The sequence below is a fragment of the Poecilia reticulata genome, chromosome 13, assembly GCF_904066995.2.
Source record: "Poecilia reticulata chromosome 13, P_reticulata-male-v2, whole genome shotgun sequence".
NCBI classification, from domain to species: Eukaryota; Metazoa; Chordata; class Actinopteri; order Cyprinodontiformes; family Poeciliidae; genus Poecilia; species Poecilia reticulata.
Window position 1 is genome coordinate 32,684,075 of NC_088842.1, and position 24,130 is coordinate 32,708,204.

Consider the following 24,130-nt stretch of genomic DNA (forward strand, 5'->3'; position numbering starts at 1 on the left):
GTTTGAACCCATCTTCATGATGAGCTCCTAGGAAGGAGGCGTTGTCTCTGAAAGCAGCCAAAGACCTGAACTGTGACGACGTTCAGGAAGTAGCAGATAAAAAAGCTTAAAGTAGGAAGTCTTCAGAGTCTGGAGCCACATCCTGATCACATCAAGAGACGAAGCTTCACTCCACATCAGAGGAAACATGGAGCAAACAGCTCTGATGCTGCTTCTGTGTCTCTGCAGCTCAGGTAGGACTCCACTTTCATCAAACACTAATATTCACTAGAGTTCATTAAATTATCTGCTGATAAACATGTTAAATGTTACAAACTAAAAACTGGAAACTGTTTCTGGTCTCCGATCATAGAGCTGCTGCTACACAGTTAGTGATGTTTATATTGTCTACTTGCTGCTGAGGAGCCAATAAAACCAAGAATTGTTGGTTTTTGTGTTTTAATGATGTAAAACTTTGAACTGCCTTGTTGCTGAAATGATCTATAAAATGAATCTGATTGGTTGATTGATAAAGAAGCAGCAGAAACTCTGTGCAGTAAACAGGTGGAGCCTCATAAAATGGCTCCTTCTGCATCAATTCTCTCATCTTCCTCTTGACTCCACAGGTTCTCTCTGAGGTTCTGGTCAGGCCCGTTTGCTGGCCAACCAAGCCCAGTAGCACCACGGTCATTGGACCAGCTTCTGGTACCGCCGGTTGTGTTGGTGAAAACGTTTGAGTCCGTCTGACGTGGGAGTGTCTCAGGCAGGATGTCGAACTTCCTGCTGCAGATTAGAATCAATCAACAATCGATCGAGTTTATTTGTGAAGCACATTTCAGCACCAAGCGATTCAAAGTGCTTACTCAGAAAACACAAAAAGTCCTAAAAGACAGTAAACCAGTAAACAGTACATTTAGTCAAAGTGCCGTCGTTACTCATCAAATGTGTTCAGTTTCATTATTTTGTTTCAAAGCAAATCTGACCAGCTGGGTTTTTAGTCCAGATGTAAAGAACTCAGAGTTTCGGTTGTTTTGCAGTTAATTGTTGAAACAGCTTTTCAATCATTTGCTGATGAATGAAAGGTTGGAGATCAGCCTGTAATTCTGCAGGAATGATTTGTTCAGATGGGTTTTTTATATCAGTGCTTTGAAAACTGCTGGGGAAACGGCTGATGAGAGCCATGAGTTACTATTAGAATCAGATCAGATGAAATGACAGGCAGGACTTTCTGAAGAAAAGCTGTGGTGTTATTTTTTGGGTTTGGCAGTGAATGTTGACCCTCTAATATTTAAAATTTTCTCTGTAGCGTGTTTGGCAAATTCATTGCAGGCCGTGTTTGACTGCAGCTCAGCTGGTTGTGAGTCTGTCAACTGTGGCAAATAACTACGCTGAGCACTGATAATGTTAAATTTCTGCAATGAATGTTAAATCATATGTTTTAAGAGTTGATAGTGATTAACTTCAGTCTGCAATAATTTCATAATAAACAAAATTGAGTTTTACTCCATTTACGTTCGGCCCTACGGCAAAATTGTCTTGCAGATCTGTTTGCATATTTCTCCATGGAGATTTGTTCCTACTAGACACGACCTTCACTTTAATGGGGCCAATGCAATCAATGACATCTGAAATTTTATGATGGAAGTTATCTACCAGCTCATCTACAAAGTTGATGAGCTGGTAGACTGCTCTGAACTCAGAATCAGAACCAGAATCAACTGGATTTGACAACTTTTACACAAAAACAATGAATTTGACTTTGGTTGGTCTCAGTAAAGACATAAATATAAATGGATAGAAAAGGTGAATAACAAAAACATTTCAGGTTTTACTACAGAGCATAAATAACATTTAGGTCTGGGCTTTAACTAGGCCATTCCAGCATAAAGATGCTTTGATCAGAACCATCCCTGATAGCTCTGCCTCTAAGAGAAGATCAAATAAACTCCATCAACAGGATCCTGTCAACACATCCTAAATCAATCTGTCTCTGCTTGTTGTAACCCAACAGTAAATGTTGTTTCTTCCAGCGCTGTCTGATGAAGTCAGACTGGTAGCAGGAAGGAGTCGCTGTGGTGGCCGACTGGAGAAGAAGGACCTGGAGAATGGAACCAGTGAATGGGACTGGAACTGGAACCTTACATCAGCAGCTGTAGCTTGCAGACAGCTCCACTGTGGATCTGTGGTGTCGATACAAAGAGATGAGAGCAACAATCTACAGATCATCTGTTCAGGTGATTCATATCCTGGCCATTTCCTTCCTGTTCTGCTTCCAACTCCACTTTAAAAAGATTCTCACTTCCAGCTCAGTCTGGGCTTCTTCCCCTTCACCTGGATTCCCTCTGGTAGATTTTCTACTGGACCAATCAGCGAACAGAAGGAGAAGTTTGAACGATGACCTTGATTTTCTGTGTTATTTTAGAATCACAGTCTGTCTGTAGTTTTAACAATGGCAGCAGAGGAAGTTCAGTCCATGTTGGCCACACGTCCAAATACTGAATTAACATCAACAGCCGCCTCATTCGGCTTCTCTGTTTTGTGGTGGACAAATGATTGTAAGGTAAAATCTGCTGGTTATATTGTCTTCATTCTAAATGCTGGTGAACTCTCACCAAGTGAAGCTATTTGGGTTGCATGCACAAGGTTGGGAGATGTTTTCCTGCAGCTGCATGAGAACCAGACCGTCTCTCCCTCAGCCTTGGTATAAAACTCATGTTGTCTCTGCCTGGGAGAGTTTTCAATCAGAAATGTTTCACTATTGATCGTCTTATATTCTCTCTGTGTTGTGCACAATATGCGAATAAACCTGACGGAGTGACTTCATCTAACAGTGCTTGGTAATAGATTATTTCCATATCATGGTTGCAACCCAGGAAACTTCCAGTAAACTTCTTAGTGTGGATCTGGTGCATTGCATGTCATGGACAAACGTTTGGAACTGGAACAAATTTAAAAAGAAAAATAATCCTATTTACAGTCGGTTTCACTCCACCTTTGATCTTTTGAACTTTTCTAGTTTGGTTTTCTTTACATTTCTTTGTATTTTTTATCAAACCCAGAGAGTTTCCATGTGTGTTTACAAAAATAAAGTTCTGAAGGATTTTAAACTTTTTTCTTTCTGCATCCACAGACTCAATCAGGCTGGTTCAAGGGACCAACCGGTGCTCAGGCAGATGGAGGTGAAGACCAACCAGTCGTGGTCCTCAGTGTGTGAAAAAGACTTTGACCTGCAGGATGCAGAGGTGGTCTGCAGGGAGTTTGGCTGTGGGCCTCCTTCAGTCCTCCAGGGGGCGCTCTATGGAGCAGCAGAGGCTCCAGTGGGGAGCAGAGAGTTCCTGTGTGAAGGCAGTGAGTCTGCTCTGCTGACCTGCAGCAGCAGGAAGAGTTCAGTTAGAAACAGCTGCTCACCTGGTCAAGCTGTTGGACTCACCTGTTCAGGTAGAGGAGGATCTGCAGACCTGCTGCTGTTCACTGCTTCACTTCCTGCATTAATGAACTCTCTGTCTCTGCTCAGTCAGACATCAGGTTGGTGGGAGAGACCAGCCGATGTGCCGGGAGACTGGAGATGAAACGTCAAGAAGACTGGAGACCAGTGAATGTTGAGGGTCTTTACTGGAACAGAACTCAGCTGCTGTAGTTTGTGCTGAACTGGACTGTGGTTCTGCTGTTTCAGTAAGATACTCAATGGAAGCTTCAAAGAGACCAGTTTGGTTGATCATGTCTGACTGTTTGCAGTCTGGATCTGAATTAAAGAACTGTATACCTGATGATAGAAACAGTGATTGGAGCCATGAGTTAATCTGCTCAGGTAACTCTGAACTCTCATATTTATGTGTTTTAAAATGTTTCTTCATCAGGTTCCAGATGTCTGCAGAGAAACCGTCACCTTTAACTAAGAACCTGAAACCTGGAGGAGAGGGAAACTAAAATAATTTAAATATCCAGATAAAGTTTCAGTTTAGCCCAAATAGATGAACACCACCGGCCCACAACGTCCCGAGTTGAGGTCAGCAGCGCACCATCCCCACTATAAACAGTGTTGGTGCTGCACTGCTTCCCCCTCCTGAGACGCCGAATGGTGGACCAGAATCGCCTCGAAGCTGTACGGAAGTCTGTTTCCATGGCCTCTCCAATCTACTCCCACGCCCGAGTTTTTGCCTCAGCGACAACCCGAGCCGCATGCCGTTTCGCCCGCCGATACCTATCAGCTGCTTCTGGAGTCCCACAGGCCAAAAAGGCCGGTAGGACTCCTTCTTCAGCTTGACAGCATCCCTCACCGAAGGTATCCACCAACGGGTTTGAGGGTTACCGCCGCGACAGGCACCAACGACCTTGTGGCCGCAGCTCCGATAGGCCGCCTCGGCAATGGAGGTACGGACATGGTCCACTCAGACTCAATGTCCCCCAACTCCCCCGGAACGTGTTCGAAGTTCTGCCGGAGATGAGAGTTGAAGCTCCGTCTCACAGGGACTCCGCCAGACGTTCCCAGCAGACCTCACTACACATTTGGGCCTGCCAGGTCTGACCGGCTTCCTCCCCCACCACCGGAGCCAACTCGTCACCAGGTAGTGGTCAGTGGACAGCTCCGCACCTCTCTTCACCCGAGTGTCCAAGACATCGGCCGCAAATCCGATGAGACGATGACAAAGTCAATCATCGAACTGTGGCCTAGGGCATCCTGTGCCAAGTGCACATATGGACGCCCTTATGCCTGAACATGGTGTTTGTGATGGACAATCCGTGACGAGCACGAAGTCCAACAACAGAACACCACTCGAGTTCAGATCGGGGGGCTGTTCTCCCAACCATGCCTCTCCATGTCTCACTGTCATTGCCCACGTGAGCGTTGAAGTCCCCCAGTAGAACAGGGAGTCCCCAGGAGGGGCACTCTCCAGTACCCCCTCTAAGGACTCCAAGAAGGGTGGGTAATCTGAACTGCCGTTTGGCCTGTAAGCACAAACAACAGTCAGAACCCATCCCCCACCCGTAGGCGGAGGAAGGCTACCGTCTCGTTCACCGGGGTGAACCCCAACGTAGAGGCGCCCAGATGGGGGGCAACAAGTATGCCCACTCCAGCCCGGCGCCTCTCACCATGGGCAACTCCAGAGTGGAAGTACGTCCAGCCACTCTCAAGGAGACTGGTTCCAGAACCAGAGCCATGTGTCAAGGTGAGGCCGACTATTTCTAGCCGGAACCTCTCAGCCTCGCACACTAGCTCTGGTTCCTTCCCCACCAGAGAGGTGATATTCCACGTCCCGAGAGCCAGCTTCTGCAGCCGAGGATCAGACCACCAGGATACCCTCCCTCGGCTGCCGCCCATAGCACAATGCGCCCGACCCCTTTGGCCCCTCCGACAGGTGATGAGCCCATCGGAAGGGGGACCCACGTCTCCTCTTCGGGCTGAGCCGGCCGGGCTCCGTGGGTAAAAGCCCGGCCACCAGGCACTCGCCATCGTGCCCCACCTCCAGGCCTGGCTCCAGAGTGGGGCCCCAGTGACCCGCGTCCGGCCGAGGGAAAACCAAGTCCAAACTTTGTGTTCATCATAAGGGTCTTTGACTGCGCTTTGTCTGGTTCCTCACCTAGGACCTGTCTGCCTTGGGTGACCCTACCAGGGGCATAAAGCCCCAGACAGCATAGCTCCTAGGATCAATGGACACTCAAACCCCTCCACCACGATAAGGTGGCAGCCCAAGGAGAGGTGAACAAAAACTCATCATTTTTGTTGAGTTAAAAATGATGAGTTATAAAAACTCATCATTTTTATAACTTTTAATCTCTGCTGCTTTGAAGTCGATGCATCAAAATCCCAGGAGAAGTTCAAGGAAATCAGACATTTTCAAAACTTGAAAATCAACAGAAAATGAACTTTTTATCCAAAATGGTGGGCTTCCTTTTTTTAGTGCAAATAGCAGGAAACCTGTTGTTTGTTCTGGTTGTTGGCCTGACTGAACTAGGGGGCGCTGTTGAGAAATTTTGCGATGTTTATTTTTAATTCCCCTGAAATATTAACAATTTCACAAAGAACAAAGATTTTTTGACTTTTAATGAGTTTCTGAACATATTTACGTCCCAAAATATGATAAATTCAGCAAAAATAAAATGAAAGATAAAATTCCAGGTACAGTCGGTTTCACTCCACCTTTGAGGCTCTGAACTTTTCTAGTTTGGTTTTATTTACATTTTCTTTGTATTTTTATCAAACCCAGAGATGTTTCCATGTGTGTTTACAAAAATAAAGTTCTGAAGGATTTTAAACTTTTTTCTTTCTGCATCCACAGACTCAGTCAGGCTGGTTCAAGGGACCAACCGGTGCTCAGGCAGACTGGAGGTGAAGACCAACCAGTCGTGGTCCTCAGTGTGTGAAAAAGACTTTGACCTGCAGGATGCAGAGGTGGTCTGCAGGGAGATTGGCTGTGGGCCTCCTTCAGTCCTCCAGGGGGCACTCTATGGAGCAGCAGAGGCTCCAGTGGGGAGCAGAGAGTTCCTGTGTGAAGGCAGTGAGTCTGCTCTGCTGAACTGCAGCAGCAGGAAGAGTTCAGTTAGAAACAGCTGCTCACCTGGTCAAGCTGTTGGACTCACCTGTTCAGGTAGAGGAGGATCTGCAGACCTGCTGCTGTTCACTGCTTCACTTCCTGCATTAATGAACTCTCTGTCTCTGCTCACATCAAGCGCCCATCAGGTTGGTGGGAGAGACCAGCCGATGTGCCGGGAGACTGGAGATGAAACATCAAGAAGACTGGAGACCAGTGGATGTTGGGGGTGGTGACTGGGACAAGAACTCAACTGCTGTAGTTTGTGCTGAACTGGACTGTGCTTCTGCTGTTTCAGCAAGAAAATCAACGGAAGCTTCATGGAGATCAGTTTGGGGGATCATGTCTGACTGTTTCCAATCAGGATCTACATTAAAGAAATGTTTACCTATTGATGAAAACGGTGTTTGGAGCCATGAGTTAATCTGCTCAGGTAACTCTGAACTCTCATATTTATGTGTTTTAAAATGTTTCTTCATCAGGTTCCAGATGTCTGCAGAGAAACCGTCACCTTTAACTAAGAACCTGAAACCTTCAGGAGAGGGAAACTAAAAATGGTTTACACCAGTGGTCCCCAACACCCGGTCCGTGGACCAATTTGCACCGGGCCGCGCAAGAAATAGTGAAATATTTCCGTCTTATCTATTATTTGAGTCTGGAGGATCTTTTATTTTGAAAATCCTTTAACCGGATTCTCTCGGTTACTTGCGCACCAACATTGAGCCCACAAGCATCAAAATGAGTTAGAGACGGATCAGGTGTCTTTGGAAAGTTTCTTTGCGAAGGGGAAAAGGCCCACAGAAGACACAGGAGAATGGATTTATCCCGGACCGGTAGGTGAGTCCCACATTACATGCCGCTCTGCGTAACATGCGGCGACCGGCTACTAATGAGGCAATAAAGCTTCAAACTGCTTCGCCTCGTAGAGACCAAGCAGGCTGTGGATATAAGCAACACTTCGGGTGTCATTGTCTCCCTTCACTCCCAGTTTAGACCGTCTCGTTGCAGAGAAACAAGCTCAAGACTCCCGTAAGTCATTATCATGAGTTAAGTTTTTCACGAAAGTAAATGTTCGTTTTGTGGCGTTTCTGTTATTTTGAAGGGATATATAAATGTTACCATAGCGACCAGAGTCAGAGCGTTTGGGCAGTTCTTGAGAGGAGATGAGTAGAGCTTGTGAGTCTTAAGTCTGGTTTAGACGGAAAGATTTAAGAATTGTCGGCCGATTCTCCAAACCTCTGTGACCACAGAGCTGATAAAAGTCCAATAGGCTCGATCGGTTCGTGTGTCCAAGGCAGGAGCAACACGAACCGATTCCAGTCACAAACATCCCGATTCCAGAGGATAATCCACAAAACCCCCAACTATTATTAAGAATAACCAAACACGGATGACGATGTAGAAGCGATAGTGATAGTTTGTGGAGTCATTTTAAGAGATAAAAGACGTAATAAAAAGAAAAGGCGGTGGGTAAAAGACGACGGGAGCATCCGCTCTATTTGCTGCACTATGATTTGGAGGTGACTGTTTTTTTATAGTTAACATTGTAACTGAATAAACATAATAAGATATGTACTAATGACCTTTACATATAATAATAAACATTTCCACATATCATCTCCGACACCCACCAGACTCTCAGTTGCGCGACATGTCAGCTGTTTGGGATTCCCCTCTGTTCTTACGTCACCGCGCTTTCTGATTGGCTACCTGTCACATTCAGCAGGTTGTATTCTCGTTCTCAGACAGGGTAACCCCACAGCCCTACCTGCATGCTTAGGTGGGTCCTATGTGGGGGAAAGAGGGCTGATATATGGGTCCCATATGGGTTTGCCCATGTAGAGCCACAACCTACGTGGGCCCTACATGGACAAACCCATGTGGGCTGTGGAACCCGTGGACAAACCCATATGGGACCCATCTAGTCTGCCCTCCTTTTCCCCACATGGGGCCAACCTAGGCATGCTGGCAGCGAGGCTGCGATAAAAGTCCAAGACAACCCAAATTGGGTATATTCAGGATTTAGCAGGAACACCAACACGGCCTTATAACCCCCCGCCCCGGGCCGCAGCATTTTTCAAGTCTTGATCGGTCCGCGGTAATAACAAGGTTGGGGACCACTGCTTTAAATATTACTGACAGACTAAAATCTGTCATAAAGTTGCTAGTAACCATGTATAAACATGCTAGTAACCATGGTAACCAGTGTGATGAGCTCCTGTCTCGTTCTCATGCCATCTTGTTTTCCACCTCAGATTAGATCCAGTTGTCTCTGTGTTTCCTCTGCGTTCCCAGATCTGCTGGTTGAGCCGCTCATCTTCCTCTCTTCCTCCACTGACGGGGTCTCCACAGCCAGAAAGCAGGGGTCTGAGCTCCTCATTGGCTCAGGTTTCAGCATCATGTGCTCCATCAGGCCTCAGTATGAAGGCGGCTCCTTCCAGCTCATCTTCAGCTCCTCTAACTACACTCTGAACCACACCCTGCCAGCTGTTAATCACTCCGCCCTCTTCCTGTTCGCTGCTGCTGGCCACGCCCACCAAGGAACCTACCGCTGCCTTTACCACGTCTACGTTTTCTCCCATAACTTCTCCTCTGTGAGCCAGCCTCTCAACCTCACTGTCTCAGATAAACTCATGGGGTCCATCAGGAGAAGTTCTGCTTCAGGTGAACCAGCAGCTGTCTGCCTCATTCATGAGGTCAGAGAGGAGGATTGATATTAATGTTCATGATCAGATCTACAGGCAGCATTAAAACAAGGGTCTATATCAGGGGTCCCCAAACTACGGCCTGCAGGCCGGATCCGGCCAGCCTCCACATTTGGTCCGACCCCTGAACAATACCAGAGAGCATTCAGTGTTTTTCATATACCGTATTTTTTGGTCTATAAGCCGCTTATATGTGAATTTTTCTTCAACCACCAGGGGGCTCTTTCGCAGGAAGTGAATCATTGGAAGTCAAAATTGGAAATAAAAGAAATTTCCCATTAAAACGGAATTAGGTTTTAATAGGGAATTGAAATTTGAGAATGTTGTTGATCAGTTAAATAGCATTGAACGGGAAAAGATATATATATTTTTAAAATAATACTGGGATCATTATGAGAATTTGAGGTATATATATTAGGATCCAGTAGATGGCAGTAGTGCAACAATAATGGATGCAAGCTGCTGTTGAAATCTAAAGAAGAAGAAGAAAAACACCCATTTTCATTTACCACATGCTAGTAGCAACACGAAGGATCAGCACTTTTTCTGTTACAGTTACCGTTCGGAAACTAATCAGTTCAGTTAAATCTAATCTTGGCAACTTTTTCTTTTTCAACCCTAATAAATGTGATATTCACTTGACCTGTTATTACTCAAATTTTGGGTGTTCGCCCCCCTCTGCAGCTGCTGCATTGTTGTGGAAAACCTGGAGCGGCAGAGATATCTGCGATTTATAAGTGTATGTTTACTGGTTAAAAAATAAACTTTGGGGTTGTGGCTTATAGTCCAGTAATTTTTTGTAATTTTTTACATTTGGGCACTCCTGCAATCGTCACACCGTTTCTGTTACAAACTGACTCCGGCCCCCTACCAGAGAAGGAAAAAGTTAATGTGGCCCTCACAGGAAAATGTTTGGGGACCACTGGTTTATATGATTATTGTACATTTCTGGTTTGACTCGTCTGATGAAAGCTGATCCTGAATCTGTTTCGTTCGGTTTCAGACTATCTCACTGCTTTGATCATCAGACTGGTTGTCGTCCTGCTGGGTTTGCCGGGATCAGTCCTGGTCCTCTACTTTAAGGTACTGCATGTATCATGCATGATGTGTTCAGCTGGGAAAGTTCTTGCATTGAAGCTGAACCATCCTCTGTTTCCAGGCCAGGAGAAACCAGAAGTCTGGAGCAGAAAACAACCATCATGATGAAGGATCCAGAGCTGAAGGCAGCTTAGAGGAGGAGCCTGCAGTCTGAAGGAACCAGGAGAAAAGGATCTTCATTTCACATCCACAGGAAGGAGCAGAGACATGTTTCAGACTCCTGGAAATCTATCCGTCTGTGTATCTATGATGAAACGTCTCTGTGCTCCTGCAGCAGGAAGGAAGTTCAACATTCAGAAATTTTTATCTGGACTAAACCTACTAAAGTAAAACTTATAAAAGAAGGGAACACAAAGCAAAACATTCAACAAAATATAACAGAAAACCCACTTCATCAAAATCTGCTCTTCATCAACCTTGCAAGGATAGCATATGATAGGATATTTGGGGTCAAAGGTTAGGTGGCCAATTCCATTCAGGCCCTGAACCCAGTTTGTGTCCTCGTCTTAGTTGGGGTTTTGAATTGTGACAAATGCAACACAGTTGATCCTGGCTTGTAATACTGTGAGCTGCCTGTAGGTGGTGTATGTCTTCACTGCCATGATAACCCATCCAATACATCCAGTTCCATCAAGTCTGAACCAGAAGTGATCCGCGCCATCTTAGTAGGGAAGTGCATGTACAATGCTTAGTGGACCCATGGCTTCAAGACCAACAACCAGAAAACATGTGGACACTCTTGACCAAAATACGAGAGAGAGATACATGAACAAAATGGCCGCCGTCGGGATCAACCTGTATGAGACGGAGGAGGGAAATATGTCAGACGATGTGGACAAGCTGCCTCTGATCTCCTACTACGATAACGTTAACTACCAATCAGCACGAAGAGTGCATACGCTGTAAACGAGCTTCACTGGCTGAAATTCATGGACGCATATAATTAGTATTTCAACAGCTTTGTAAAGGACAAATGAACTCTGTGTGAATAATGAGGTTCTGGTGACTGGCAGACCAAGTACAGGTAGCAACAAACACGTGGGCTACATGTCTGTCTTAGCCTGCAGATGGGATGGAACATTTTATGGTTACTATGATTATGAGTGGATCAATGCATAACAGTGTTATGGTTCTTGTGTAAAGCTTGTGATCATGGGAAAGTCTTCTGAAGCTGTTTCTCTGAACTCTGGATTATTATAAAGTTGTAGAATATTTTCTTTTTTCATTCTTATGACAGCCATAATGTTTGATTTGTTTATGAAATAAAATGTGTTTGCTTGCAGTGTGTTTTGTAGCCAAGTAGATTGTTAAACTGTGTGAATTAAATGAAACGTTTCCTATAAACAGTTTGCTGTGTTTTGCTGGAGGCTCTTTCTCCTGACTGTTCAGTGAGCAGAGACTCCAAATGCTGTAAAGCTTCAAATAAATATTGACAAAGAATTTATATTCTCTCTGGTTTTTATACAGTTTTTTCTCAGTCTGTTAAAGATAATTTCACCCACAAACAGGATCCAGTGAGTTGGAGAGGTCGAGGGTGACAGGAGATCGGATGCATCCACCAGATTAAGGAGTTAAACTTCAGTCCACCTCCTAGTTGGATGAGGGGAGTCTGAAGTCTGAAGAAATGTAAATAGGTGCAAACAAAGCTTGGTGAGAAATGCAAAGAAACAAAAAAGACAGAAAAACTAAAAAGACATAATTAGAAAGAAAATATGACAAGTGGATGAAAGAAGCTGAATGCAGAGAGTGGAAGGCAACAGTAGCTCACATGTTGTTAAGGTATTACAGGACATCAGCAAACTGTTTGGTTTGTGTTAATCATCTGGTGGAGAGGGAGAAAAAGGCCCAGTCTTTTTCTTCGATCACAGATTCAAATGGAAAACAGTTTTTCGATTCTGCAACAATTGATGTCTTTAAAAAGTTCTATAAAACCTTTACAAATCTCAATTACATAATGATCCAGATTTAAAAGATGAATTCTTCTTTTCTCTAAATCTCCCTAAGCTGACTGAGGAACAGAGGTCACAGTTGGATTGTCCCATATCAAGGTGGGAGTTATGGGATGCCATTAAGGAGCTACAAAAAGTAAAGCTGTTTGTAGCTTTACTTTTTGTAGCTCCTTAATGGCTACAAAAAGTACAAAAAGGCCATACTACCTGGTCTGGACATCAAACTGTACACTGATTTCAAATCAATAATGATCAAAAACACAATTAAAAAACTTTCAAAAATATAAAATTTAACATGGCATTTTTACAACTTTAAACTCTGAATTCCCACGCTTCATGAAGAAAGAATAGTTTCTCAACCTTTAAGTTAGCTTTAGCACTAAGCTAAAAATTAGCTCCACTAATAACATAGTAGTAGGATTGTGCCAATTATGACAGAAAGGTATAGAAATTTAACTCAGAAGACTGTAATCTGTTTTGGGGACTTTAAAGAGTCAGAATTTTCATTTATTTACTGATATTTCATCATTTAGTACATCAAGTCAGGCAAAGCAAAGGAAAACTGTGATCTATACGAATATGGCTAAAGCTAAACATGCAAAAACGTTTTGTTTGTTCAGTAAAACTATGAATATATAGATTGAAATTAGTCCAAGGGAGCTATTTGTTATGGTTTCTATGCCAGAAAAAACATGTGACTTATTAAGAATACACCACAGAATCCCGACCCGACTATCAAACTTTGGCCCAACTGGGCTCTAATTTTAGATCAGAGCTGCAGAGGTTCAGCTAATATGAATGCATGTTGCTGCAGCAACATAAAGGAGCTGGTAGAGTTTAATATTCTAAATAAAATATGTTTCTAGTTATATGGGCCTAAAATATATCAGCTCTTTGAAATAAACAACTTTTTCCAGTTGAAGATCTAAAGTTTAGATTTACCCTAAAAACCTGGTTATGTTGCAATAAAGCTGATAATGTTGCTGACGCTTCAGTCCAGATTAGCATCACGCAGCTCACAGAGGCTGAACATCCAGATTCATGTTTAGATTTCCCTCTGCCTCTATGAAGCCTTTCTGCTCTGATGGTCAAAGACTAAATCTGAAATTAAATGACAGAAAAATGTCTAGATTATGGTATGGTACACATTACCTCCATCATAATATTGTCCAGACAACTTGGCAATTTCCCTCAAATCTGCCAAATAGCTGTTTGTCTCTAAACCTCCAACCTTTGATGCATAAATGAGAAACTTTCAATACTAAATGCATCACCCACCCGAATGAAATGTAAATGGTAATAATGGATATAAACGTGTTAAAAAACCAGAATCATATTCAAAACAAGCTTCTGATCAAATTCAGATTAATGTGAATTACTGTTCAAGAAACAGTTGAGTTTTCTGTGACTCCATCCATTAGTACACATTAGAGACTTAAAGCAAGTTTCAAAAGTTTCCATTATGGAAACTGAATTGGTGAGTGTGAATTAAAAAACTATGTAACTTTTTAGAAACTTTTCCATTAAAGGGGCAGTGTCATGAAAAATCTTTTTATTTTTTAGCTTTAAATCATATTATAATGATATTAATTCATCAAAAATATAGCTGATGTGTTGCTTTGACTATAGGATTTCCTTGCTGGTACACCATTTTCACCAGTTTATGGCCTCTGTTACTCTCTGAGTCAATCCAGGCTCCAGTAACATGTGACTCCATGTGGTGTGCTGATCCCGGACGAGCCCCCATGATCTGTTACCCGTCCCAAGAGTCAGGACTGCTGTAACAGTGACGTGAGCGATCTGAAGAAAAGGAAAACAGGATTCATTTATTGACTCATATTTCATAATTTAGTACATTATGTCAGCCAGAGCAGATGGAAACTGTGATCCTATCCAAATATGGCTAAAGCTAAACATGCAAAAAAGTGTTTCTTTTCTTTTAGTAAAACTATGAATATATAGATTGAAATTAGTCCAAAGTAGCAATTAGTTATGGTTTCTATGTGAAAAAACCCCGATGACTTATTAAGAATACACCACAGAATCCCGACCCGACTATCAAACTTTGGCCCAACTGGGCTCTAATTTTAGATCAGAGCTGCAGAGGTTCAGCTAATATGAATGCATGTTGCTGCAGCAACATAAAGGAGCTGGTAGAGTTTAATATTCTAAATAAAATATGTTTCTAGTTATATGGGCCTAAAATATCTCAGCTCTTTGAAATAAACAACTTTTTCCAGTTGAAGATCTAAAGTTTAGATTTACCCTAAAAACCTGGTTATGTTGCAATAAAGCTGATAATGTTGCTGACGCTTCAGTCCAGATTAGCATCACTCAGCTCACAGAGGCTGAACATCCAGATTCATGTTTAGATTTCCCTCTGCCGCTATGAAGCCTTTCTGCTCTGATGGTCAAAAACTAAATCTGAAATTAAATGACAGAAAAATGTCTAGATTATGGTATGGTACACATTACCTCCATCATAATATTGTCCAGACAACTTGGCAATTTCCCTCAAATCTGCCAAATAGCTGTTTGTCTCTAAACCTCCAACCTTTGATGCATAAATGAGAAACTTTCAATACTAAATGCATCACCCACCTGAATTAAATGTAAATGGTAATAATGGATATAAATGTGTTAAAAAAAAACCAGAATTATATTCAAAACAAGCTTCTGATCAAATTCAGATTCATGTGAATTACTGTTCAAGAAACAGTTGAGTTTTCTGTGACTCCATCCATTAGTACACATTAGAGACTTAAAGCAAGTTTCAAAAGTTTCCATTATGGAAACTGAATTGGTGAGTGTGAATTAAAAAAATTATGTAACTTTTTAGAAACTTTTCCATTAAAGGGGCAGTGTCATGTAAAATCTGTTTTTTTTTTTGTTTTAAATCATATTATAATGTTATTAATTCATCAAAATCATACCTGAAGTTTTGCTTTGACTCTAGGATTTCCGTGCTGGTAAACCATTTTCACTAGTTCCTGGCCTCTGCTACTCACTGGGTCAATCCAGGCTCCAGTAACATGTGACTCCATGTGGTGTGCTGATCCCGGACGAGCCCCCATGATCTGTTACCGGTCCCAAGAGTCAGGACTGCTGTAACAGTGACGTGAGCGATCTGAAGAAAAGGAAAACAGGATTCATTTATTGACTCATATTTCATAATTTAGTACATTATGTCAGCCAGAGCAGATGGAAACTGTGATCCTATCCAAATACGGCTAAAGCTAAACATGCAAAAAAAGTGTTTTTCTTTTAGTAAAACTATGAATATATAGATTTAAATTAGTCCAAGGAAGCTATTAGTTATGGTTTCTATGCCAAAATAAACCTGATGACTTATTAAGAATACACCACAGAATCCCGACCCGACTATCAAACTTTGGCCCAACTGGGCTCTAATTTTAGATCAGAGCTGCAGAGGTTCAGCTAATATGAATGCATGTTGCTGCAGCAACATAAAGGAGCTGGTAGAGTTTAATATTCTATATAAAATGTTTTTAGTTTCATGGGCCTAAAATATCTCACCTCTTTGAAATAAACAACTTTTTCCAGTTGAAGATCTAAAGTTTAGATTAACCCTAAAAACCTGGTTATGTTGCAATAAAGCTGATAATGTTGCTGACGCTTCAGTCCAGATTAGCATCACTCAGCTCACAGAGGCTGAACATCCAGATTCATGTTTAGATTTCCCTCTGCCTCTATGAAGCCTTTCTGCTCTGATGGTCAAAGACTAAATCTGAAATTAAATGACAGAAAAATGACTTATGAAAAAAAAATACATTTAAATGTTCCAGATTTATAATCTGAAGATGTTCCAGGAATCCTCCTGGAGGACAAACTGACCACTTCTCCTCCCTTTGCTACTTTCTCCTACTACTCTCCATCCTTGCTCAAGGTTTGCCACAGAAAACATGCTAAGTATTTACAGCACAGAAAATTATCATAAAATAATAATAAAATAAGATAAAACCAGCGTGATGTGTGACTACAAATCGAACGCAAAAGCTCATCACTGGACTGAACCGCTTAACCAATAACTCACCGGCCAATCAGGACCACATACATAAACTTTACAGCGCAGAGACAGAACCACTCACTGGGCAGCAGAGGCGCCGCCAGGAATCTTGGGCCCCAGGATGAAAAATAAAATTGGGCCCCCTTCACAGCTGCTGTTACCATTTCTTTAGTCTATCTGACTCATAAAAAGCGTCACAATGTTAAAGGCTTGCAGCTGCCTTGCTTTCATTGGTCAAATGCTGATGCTAGCTCAATGTTCACTGCTGGTGAATTTTACATGCAACAGATACATGCAAATAGGTTGTTTAATTTTTTTTATCATCAGTGTTAGCTCATTGAAAGCTCTCTCCCCACCAGCAACAGTCACAGGCAACGTACAAAATATACATGAAGCAATCCAGACTTCTCAAAAAACCCGATGTGCATTTAGTTCAAGCTGCAGAATATAAATTTAATTTTTTTTAAATATGCTTTTCCACATTTGTTAAAGCTGTCACCATGTTGTGACAGTTTGAAACAGATAATCTGTGAAGAGATCAATCTCCTCCACTTCCTCCCTGAGCTGCTATTGCTGTCTAGAGAAATGCTGCGTCCTGACCACAAACAACCAATCAGAAGCAGGACAGCCTTAATGCTGTCAATCATCCTCATTCACTCACTGCTAAGTGTGCTAATGGAAGATTTTATAAAGTGTTTGAATTTCTCTGAGTAAGTGTTGCGGGTCTCAGTGGGGGACAGGCAAGCAGATGCAAATAACCTGTTTTAACAGGAAAAAACGAGTGAGCCACATAAGACGGTGTTGCTGTGCTGGTAGCTCTCATCCGTATTTCAGGTTATAATAATAAACTCATTATACAACTTTGAAAAATTGTGACTATACATTCACACTTCTACTAGTTCTTCTATAACACAACATCAGCTTATTATTATACAAGGAATTGTAAAATATTGCACATTACAGACGGCTATATAAAACATACGCATTCTTCACGTAGCATCTGAGGAAATCCTCCGAGCAGCTAACCGAGAGCTTATTAGCTAACTATAATGACAACATAAAATAAAATAACACAAACCAAATACACCGGGGACCGAGGTCACGACGCTTAACAGATCAATCATGTTGATCACATCTCAGTTTTCAGCTTAAACCCGAACCAACCCGTTTAAACAGAAAAAAATCGAGTGAGCCACAGAGACGGTGTTGCTGTGCTGGTAGCTCTCATCCGAATGGAGGGGAACTTCCTCGACACCGAAATCTCGCACCGTCAGTCCCGTCGGGGCTCGCTTCTGCCATCTAGCGGCGCAATTGCGTGACATTGCTCCAAAATTTCAAAACATGGTCAAATCCTAAACTAAAATCATAATTTTAATCAAACAAATGTGACCACACTTTGAGGGAGTCACACAAGAAATAAATTGTTTTTGTTGTGTAACTGTAAAGAGAGTGGAGAGATGCGAAAAATACAACAGATTTCCTGGAATGACGCGAACTAGCGGGATAGTTAAAGAACAACGGTTTTAAAAATTTTGAAAAAAAGGGGATAAAGACAGTAATAAAAACAGTAGTTTCCCTGCCAAAACGGGAGACTAGACAGGTGTGGTTTTCTCAGCCATTTATAGCTTTTGTTAGTAACGGGATTTAACACCTTTGCTCAGAAACTCATCGACCAGCCATGTACCGCCAGGATGATTTCCGCCTCCCGTTTGTTGAGACCTGGGTGATATGAAATTTATTGAGCGGTTCATCTGTAAAGCTACATTTACACAATATGCAACAACTACTCAGCCTATCCGCTTACCTGTATAAATAATCGCGCAGCGCTTTGAACCAGCAGCTCCCGGAGGAGAAAGGCTGCAGAACTCCAGGCATCCCGCCAGTCGTTTTAAGGAGGATTATTGGTCCCCCGAAAACAACGAAACCCCGGGCATGATCATCAATCAATAAAATCCTCACGGCCCAACTTGAAAATTGGATGTTATGCCGCTAACACTTAGCTTTCGCCAAAAACTCGGAGGCGGAAGTGAAAGCGTTGCTCAACGCAAGTAAAGTCCCGGCCGGAACAAACTGCTAAATAATAAATCAGGAATTTTATTAATCGTGGTACTCAAATCATTCGAGGAATCGTTTCAGCCCTAGATGTAAACGCTGCATATAAGGAATAAATCTGCTCTGCCAGTGAAACGCTCAGAGCAACAGAGATGCTTGCAATACAGCTTATTATTATTATTAATTTATTATTATTATTAAAGTAACAAACAAGCAACGCTTCTGCAGTCATTGCTGACATTCAGTTCATGTTCTCTCTCTGTTTCTCCTCTTCATAGCAGCTACACCTGGGCTCATTTCTGTCCAGCTGTGACCCCTTCCTGGAGGGAAGCTGAGCTACTGCTGCCAACAACATCAGGTTCCCTTTCAGTGGATGACACACCTGGATCCACTCCGGCCACAAGCAGAGCAAGGACTGAACTAAACACAGGAACAACAGAGACTGACTGGTGAAACTCTGAATCCCAGTAGGCCAGTTTGAACCCATCTTCATGATGAGCTCCTAGGAAGGAGGCGTTGTCTCTGAAAGCAGCCAAAGACCTGAACTGTGACGACGTTCAGGAAGTAGCAGATAAAAAAGCTTAAGTAGGAAGTCTTCAGAGTCTGGAGCCACATCCTGATCACATCAAGAGACGAAGCTTCACTCCACATCAGAGGAAACATGGAGCAAACAGCTCTGATGCTGCTTCTGTGTCTCTGCAGCTCAGGTAGGACTCCACTTTCATCAAACACTAATATTCACTAGAGTTCACATTAACAATTATCTACTGATAAACATGTTAAATGTTACAAACTAAAACTGGAAACTGTTTCTGGTCTCCGATCATAGAGCTGCTGCTACACAGTTAGTGATGTTTATATTGTCTACTTGCTGCTGAGGAGCCAATAAAACCAAGAATTGTTGGTTTTTGTGTTTTAATGATGTAAAACAGTTTGAACTGCCTTGTTGCTGAAATGATCTATAAAATGAATCTGATTGGTTGATTGATAAGGAGAAGCAGCAGAAACTCTGTGCAGTAAACAGGTGGAGCCTCATAAAATGGCTCCTTCTGCATCAATTCTCTCATCTTCCTCTTGACTCCACAGGTTCTCTCTGAGGTTCTGGTCAGGCCCGTTTGCTGGCCAACCAAGCCCAGTAGCACCACGGTCATTGGACCAGCTTCTGGTACCGCGGTTGTGTTGGTGAAAACGTTTGAGCTCCGTCTGACATGGGAGTGTCTCAGGCAGGATGTTGAACTGCCTGCTGCAGATTAGAATCAATCAACCAATCGATCGAGTTTATTTGTGAAGCACATTTCAGCACCAAGGCGATTCAAAGTGCTTTACTTCAGAAAAACACAAAAAGTCCTAAAAGACGCAGTAAACCAGTAAACAGTACATTTAGTCAAAGTGCCGTCGTTACTCATCAAAATGTTGTTCAGTGTTTCATTTATTTTGTTTCAAAGCAAATCTGACCAGCTGGGTTTTTAGTCCAGATGTAAAGAAACTCAGAGTTTCGGTTGTTTTGCAGTTAATTGTTGAAACAGCTTTTCATCATTTTGCTGATGAATGAAAGGTTGGAGATCAGCCTGTAATTCTGCAGGAATTATTTGTTCAGATGGTTGTTTTTTATATCAGTGGTTTGAAAACTGCTGGGGGAAAACGGCTGATGAGAGCCATGAGTTACTATTAGAATCAGATCAGATGAAATGACAGGCAGGACTTTCTGAAGAAAAGCTGTGGGTGTTATTTTTTTGGGTTTGGCAGTGAATGTTGACCCTCTAATATTTAAAATTTTCTCTGTAGCGTGTTTGGCAAATTCATTGCAGGCCGTGTTTGACTGCAGCTCAGCTGGTTTGTGAGTCTGTCAACTGTGGCAAATAAAACTCTTGAGCACTGATAATGTTTATAATTTCTGCAATGAATGTTTAAATCATATGTTTTAGAGTTGAGTGATTAACTTCAGTCGTGCTTAATAGATTTCATAAAAAACAAAATTGAGTTTTACTCCATTTACGTTCGGCCCTACGGCAAAATTGTCTTGCAGATCTGTTTGCATATTTCTCCATGGAGATTTGTTCCTACTAGACACGACCTTCACTTTAATGGGGCCAATGCAATCAATGACATCTGAAATTTCATGATGGAAGTTATTTACCAGCTCATCTACAAAGTTGATGAGCTGGTAGACTGCTCTGAACTCAGAATCAGAACCAGAACCAGAATCAGAACCAGAATCAACTGGATTTGACAACTTTTATACAAAAACAATGAATTTGACTTTGGTTGGTCTCAGTAAAGACATAAATATAAATGGATAGAAAAGGTGAATAACAAAAACATTTCAGGTTTTACTACACAGCATAAATAACATTTAGTTCTGGGCTTTAACTAGGCCATTCCAGCATAAGATGCTTTGATCAGAACCATCCCTGATAGCTCTGCCTCTAAGAGAAGATCAAATAAACTCCATCAACAGGATCCTGTCAACACATCCTAAATCAATCTGTCTCTGCTTGTTGTAACCCAACAGTAAATGTTGTTTCTTCCAGCGCTGTCTGATGAAGTCAGACTGGTAGCAGGAAGGAGTCGCTGTGGTGGCCGACTGGAGAAGAAGGACCTGGGAGACTGGAAACCAGTGAATATTGGGAGCGGAACTGGAACCATACATCAGCAGCTGTAGCTTGCAGACAGCTCCACTGTGGATCTGTGGTGTTGATACAAAGAGATGAGAGCAACAATCTACAGATCATCTGTTCAGGTGATTCCATATCCTGGCCATTTCCTTCCTGTTCTGCTTCCAACTCCACTTTAAAAAGATTCTCACTTCCAGCTCAGTCTGGGCTTCTTCCCCTTCACCTGGATTCCCTCTGGTAGATTTTCTACTGGACCAATCAGCGAACAGAAGGAGAAGCTTGAACGATGACCTTGATTTTCTGTGTTATTTTAGAATCACAGTCTGTCTGTAGTTTTAACAATGGCAGCAGAGGAAGTTCAGTCCATTGTTGGCCACACGTCCAAATACTGAATTAACATCAACAGCCGCTCATTCGGCTCGTCTCTGTTTTGTGGTGGACAAATGATTGTAAGGTAAAATCTGCTGGTTATATTGTCTTCATTCTAAATGCTGGTGAACTCTCACCAGTGAAGCTATTTGGGTTGCATGCACAAGGTTGGGAGATGTTTTCCTGCAGCTGCATGAGAACCAGACCGTCTCTCCCTCAGCCTTGGTATAAAACTCATGTTGTCTCTGCCTGGGAGAGTTTTCAATCAGAAATGTTTCACTATTGATCGTCTTATATTCTCTCTGTGTTGTGCACAATATGCGAATAAACCTGATGGAGTGACTTCATCTAACAGTGCTTGGTAATAGATTATTTCCATATCTTGGTTGCAGCCCAGGGAAACTTCCAGTAAACTTCTTAGTGTGGATCTGGTGCATTGCATGTCATGGACAAACGTTAGCAACTGGAACAATTTAAAAAGAAAAATAATCCTATTTACAGTCGGTTTCACTCCACCTTTGATCTGAACTTTTCTAGTTTGATTTTATTTACATTTCTTACTATTTTTTATCAAACCCAGAAAAGTTTCCATGTCTGTTTAAAAATAAAGTTCTGAAGGATTTTAAACTTTTTTCTTTCTGCATCCACAGACTCAGTCAGGCTGGTTCAAGGGACCAACCGGTGCTCAGGTAGACTGGAGGTGAAGACCAACCAGTCGTGGTCCTCAGTGTGTGAAAAAGACTTTGACCTGCAGGATGCAGAGGTGGTCTGCAGGGAGATTGGCTGTGGGCCTCCTTCAGTCCTCCAGGGGGCGCTCTATGGTGCAGCAGAGGCTCCAGTGGGGAGCAGAGAGTTCCTGTGTGAAGGCAGTGAGTCTGCTCTGCTGACCTGCAGCAGGAAGAGTTCAGTTAGAAACAGCTGCTCACCTGGTCAAGCTGTTGGACTCACCTGTTCAGGTAGAGGAGGATCTGCAGACCTGCTGCTGTTCACTGCTTCACTTCCTGCATTAATGAACTCTCTGTCTCTGCTCAGATCAGACATCAGGTTGGTGGAGAGACCAGCCGATGTGCGGGAGACTGGAGATGAAACATCAAGGAGACTGGAGACCAGTGTGTTGGGTGGTGACTGGAAGAACTCAGCTGCTGCTGTAGTTTGTGTTGAACTGGACTGTGGTTCTGCTGTTTCAGTAAGATATCACAGGAAGCTTCATGGAGACCAGTTTGGGATCAAGTCTGACTGTTTGCAGTCTGGATCTGAATTAAAGAACTGTTTACCTGATGATGAAACAGTGATTGGAGCTATGAGTTATCTGCTCAGGTAACTCTGAACTTCATATTTATGTGTTTTAAAATGTTTCTTCATCAGGTTCCAGATGTCTGCAGAGAACCGTCACCTTTAACTAAGAACCTGAACCTGGAGGAGAGGGAAACTAAAATAATTTAAATATCCAGATAAAGTTCTCAGTTTAGCCCAAATAGATGAACAAAAACTCATCTTTAATAACTTTTAATCTCTGCTGCTTTGAAGTCGATGCATCAAAATCCCAGGAGGACTTCAAGGAAATCAGATATTTTCAAAACCTGAAAATCAACAGAAATGAACTTTTATCCAAAATGTGGACTTCCTGTTTTAGTGCAAATAGCAGGAAACCTTCTGTTTGTTCTGGTTGTTGGCCTGACTGAACTAGGGGCGCTGTTGAGAAATTTGCAATGTTTATTTTAATTCCGCTGAAATATTAACAATTACACAAGAACAAAGATGTTTGACATTTTGTGAATTTCTGAAATATTTATGTCCAAAATATGATAATTCAGCAAATAAAATGAATGATAAAATTCCAGGTACAGTCGGTTTCACTCCACCTTTGATACTCTGAACTTTTCTAGTTTGGTTTTATTTACATTTCCTTTGTATCTTATCAAACCCAGAGATTTCCATGTGAATTTAGAAAAATAAAGTTCTGAAGGATTTTAAACTTTTTTTTCTGCATCCACAGACTCAGTCAGGCTGGTTCAAGGGACCAACCGGTGCTCAGGCAGACTGGAGTGAAGACCAACCAGTCGTGGTCCTCAGTGTGTGAAAAAGACTTTGACCTGCAGGATGCAGAGGTGGTCTGCTGGAGATTGGCTGTGGGCCTCCTTCAGTCCTCCAGGGGGCGCTCTATGGAGCAGCAGAGGCTCAGTGGGGAGCAGAGATTCCTGTGTGAAGGCAGTGAGTCTGCTCTGACCTGCAGCAGCAGGAAGAGTTCAGTTAGAAACAGCTGCTCACCTGGTCAAGCTGTTGGACTCACCTGTTCAGGTAGAGGAGGATCTGCAGACCTGTGCTGTTCACTGCTCACTTCCTGCATTAATGAACTCTCTGTCTCTGCTCAGTCAAGTCAACATCAGGTTGGTGGAGAGAAGCCGATGTGCCGGAGACTGGAGATGAAACATCAAGAAGACTGGAGACCATGTTGTTGAGGGTGTGACTGGGACAGAACTCAGCTGCTGTAATTTGTGCTGAACTGGACTGTGGTTCTGCTGTTTCAGCAAGAAATTCAGAGGAATTTCATGGAGACCAGTTTGGTTGATCAGGTTTACTTTGCAGTCAGGATCTGAATTAAAGAACTGTTTACCTGGTGATGTAAACGTGATTGGAGCCATGAGTAATCTGCTCAGTAACTCTGAACTCTCATATTTATGTGTTTTAAAATGTTTCTCATCAGGTTCCAGTGATTCTGCAGAGAACCGTCACCTTTAACTAAGAACTGAAACCTGGAGGAGAGGGAAACTAAAATAATTTAAATATCCAGATAAAGTTTTCAGTT

At 42.5% G+C, this 24,130-nt stretch overlaps 1 protein-coding gene and 1 pseudogene across 1 annotated transcript; both read left to right on the plus strand.

Moving 5' to 3' along the window:
- LOC145554636 (scavenger receptor cysteine-rich type 1 protein M130-like) overlaps positions 1–24,067 on the plus strand; it is a 42,137-nt pseudogene extending 18,070 nt beyond the window's left edge.
- On the plus strand, positions 8,666–11,756 carry LOC145554492 (uncharacterized). The gene is made up of 3 exons (XM_081614347.1): positions 8,666–9,173; positions 10,218–10,297; positions 10,374–11,756. Exons 1-3 carry the CDS (start codon positions 8,693–8,695, stop codon positions 10,464–10,466), a joined length of 654 nt encoding a protein of 217 aa, XP_081470473.1. The 5' UTR covers positions 8,666–8,692; the 3' UTR covers positions 10,467–11,756.
- Positions 24,068–24,130: the final 63 nt, after the last annotated feature.

What these genes read in the sequence shown, in the direction of transcription:
- LOC145554492 (XM_081614347.1), top strand. Translation starts at nt 8,693, where the DNA reads ATGCTAGTAACCATGGTAACCAGTGTGATGAGCTCCTGTCTCGTTCTC. An exon ending in CAGGAGAAGTTCTGCTTCAG is followed by an intron (nt 9,174 to 10,217) that starts GTGAACCAGCAG and finishes GTTCGGTTTCAG; the next exon opens with ACTATCTCACTGCTTTGATC. An exon ending in TCCTGGTCCTCTACTTTAAG is followed by an intron (nt 10,298 to 10,373) that starts GTACTGCATGTA and finishes CTCTGTTTCCAG; the next exon opens with GCCAGGAGAAACCAGAAGTC.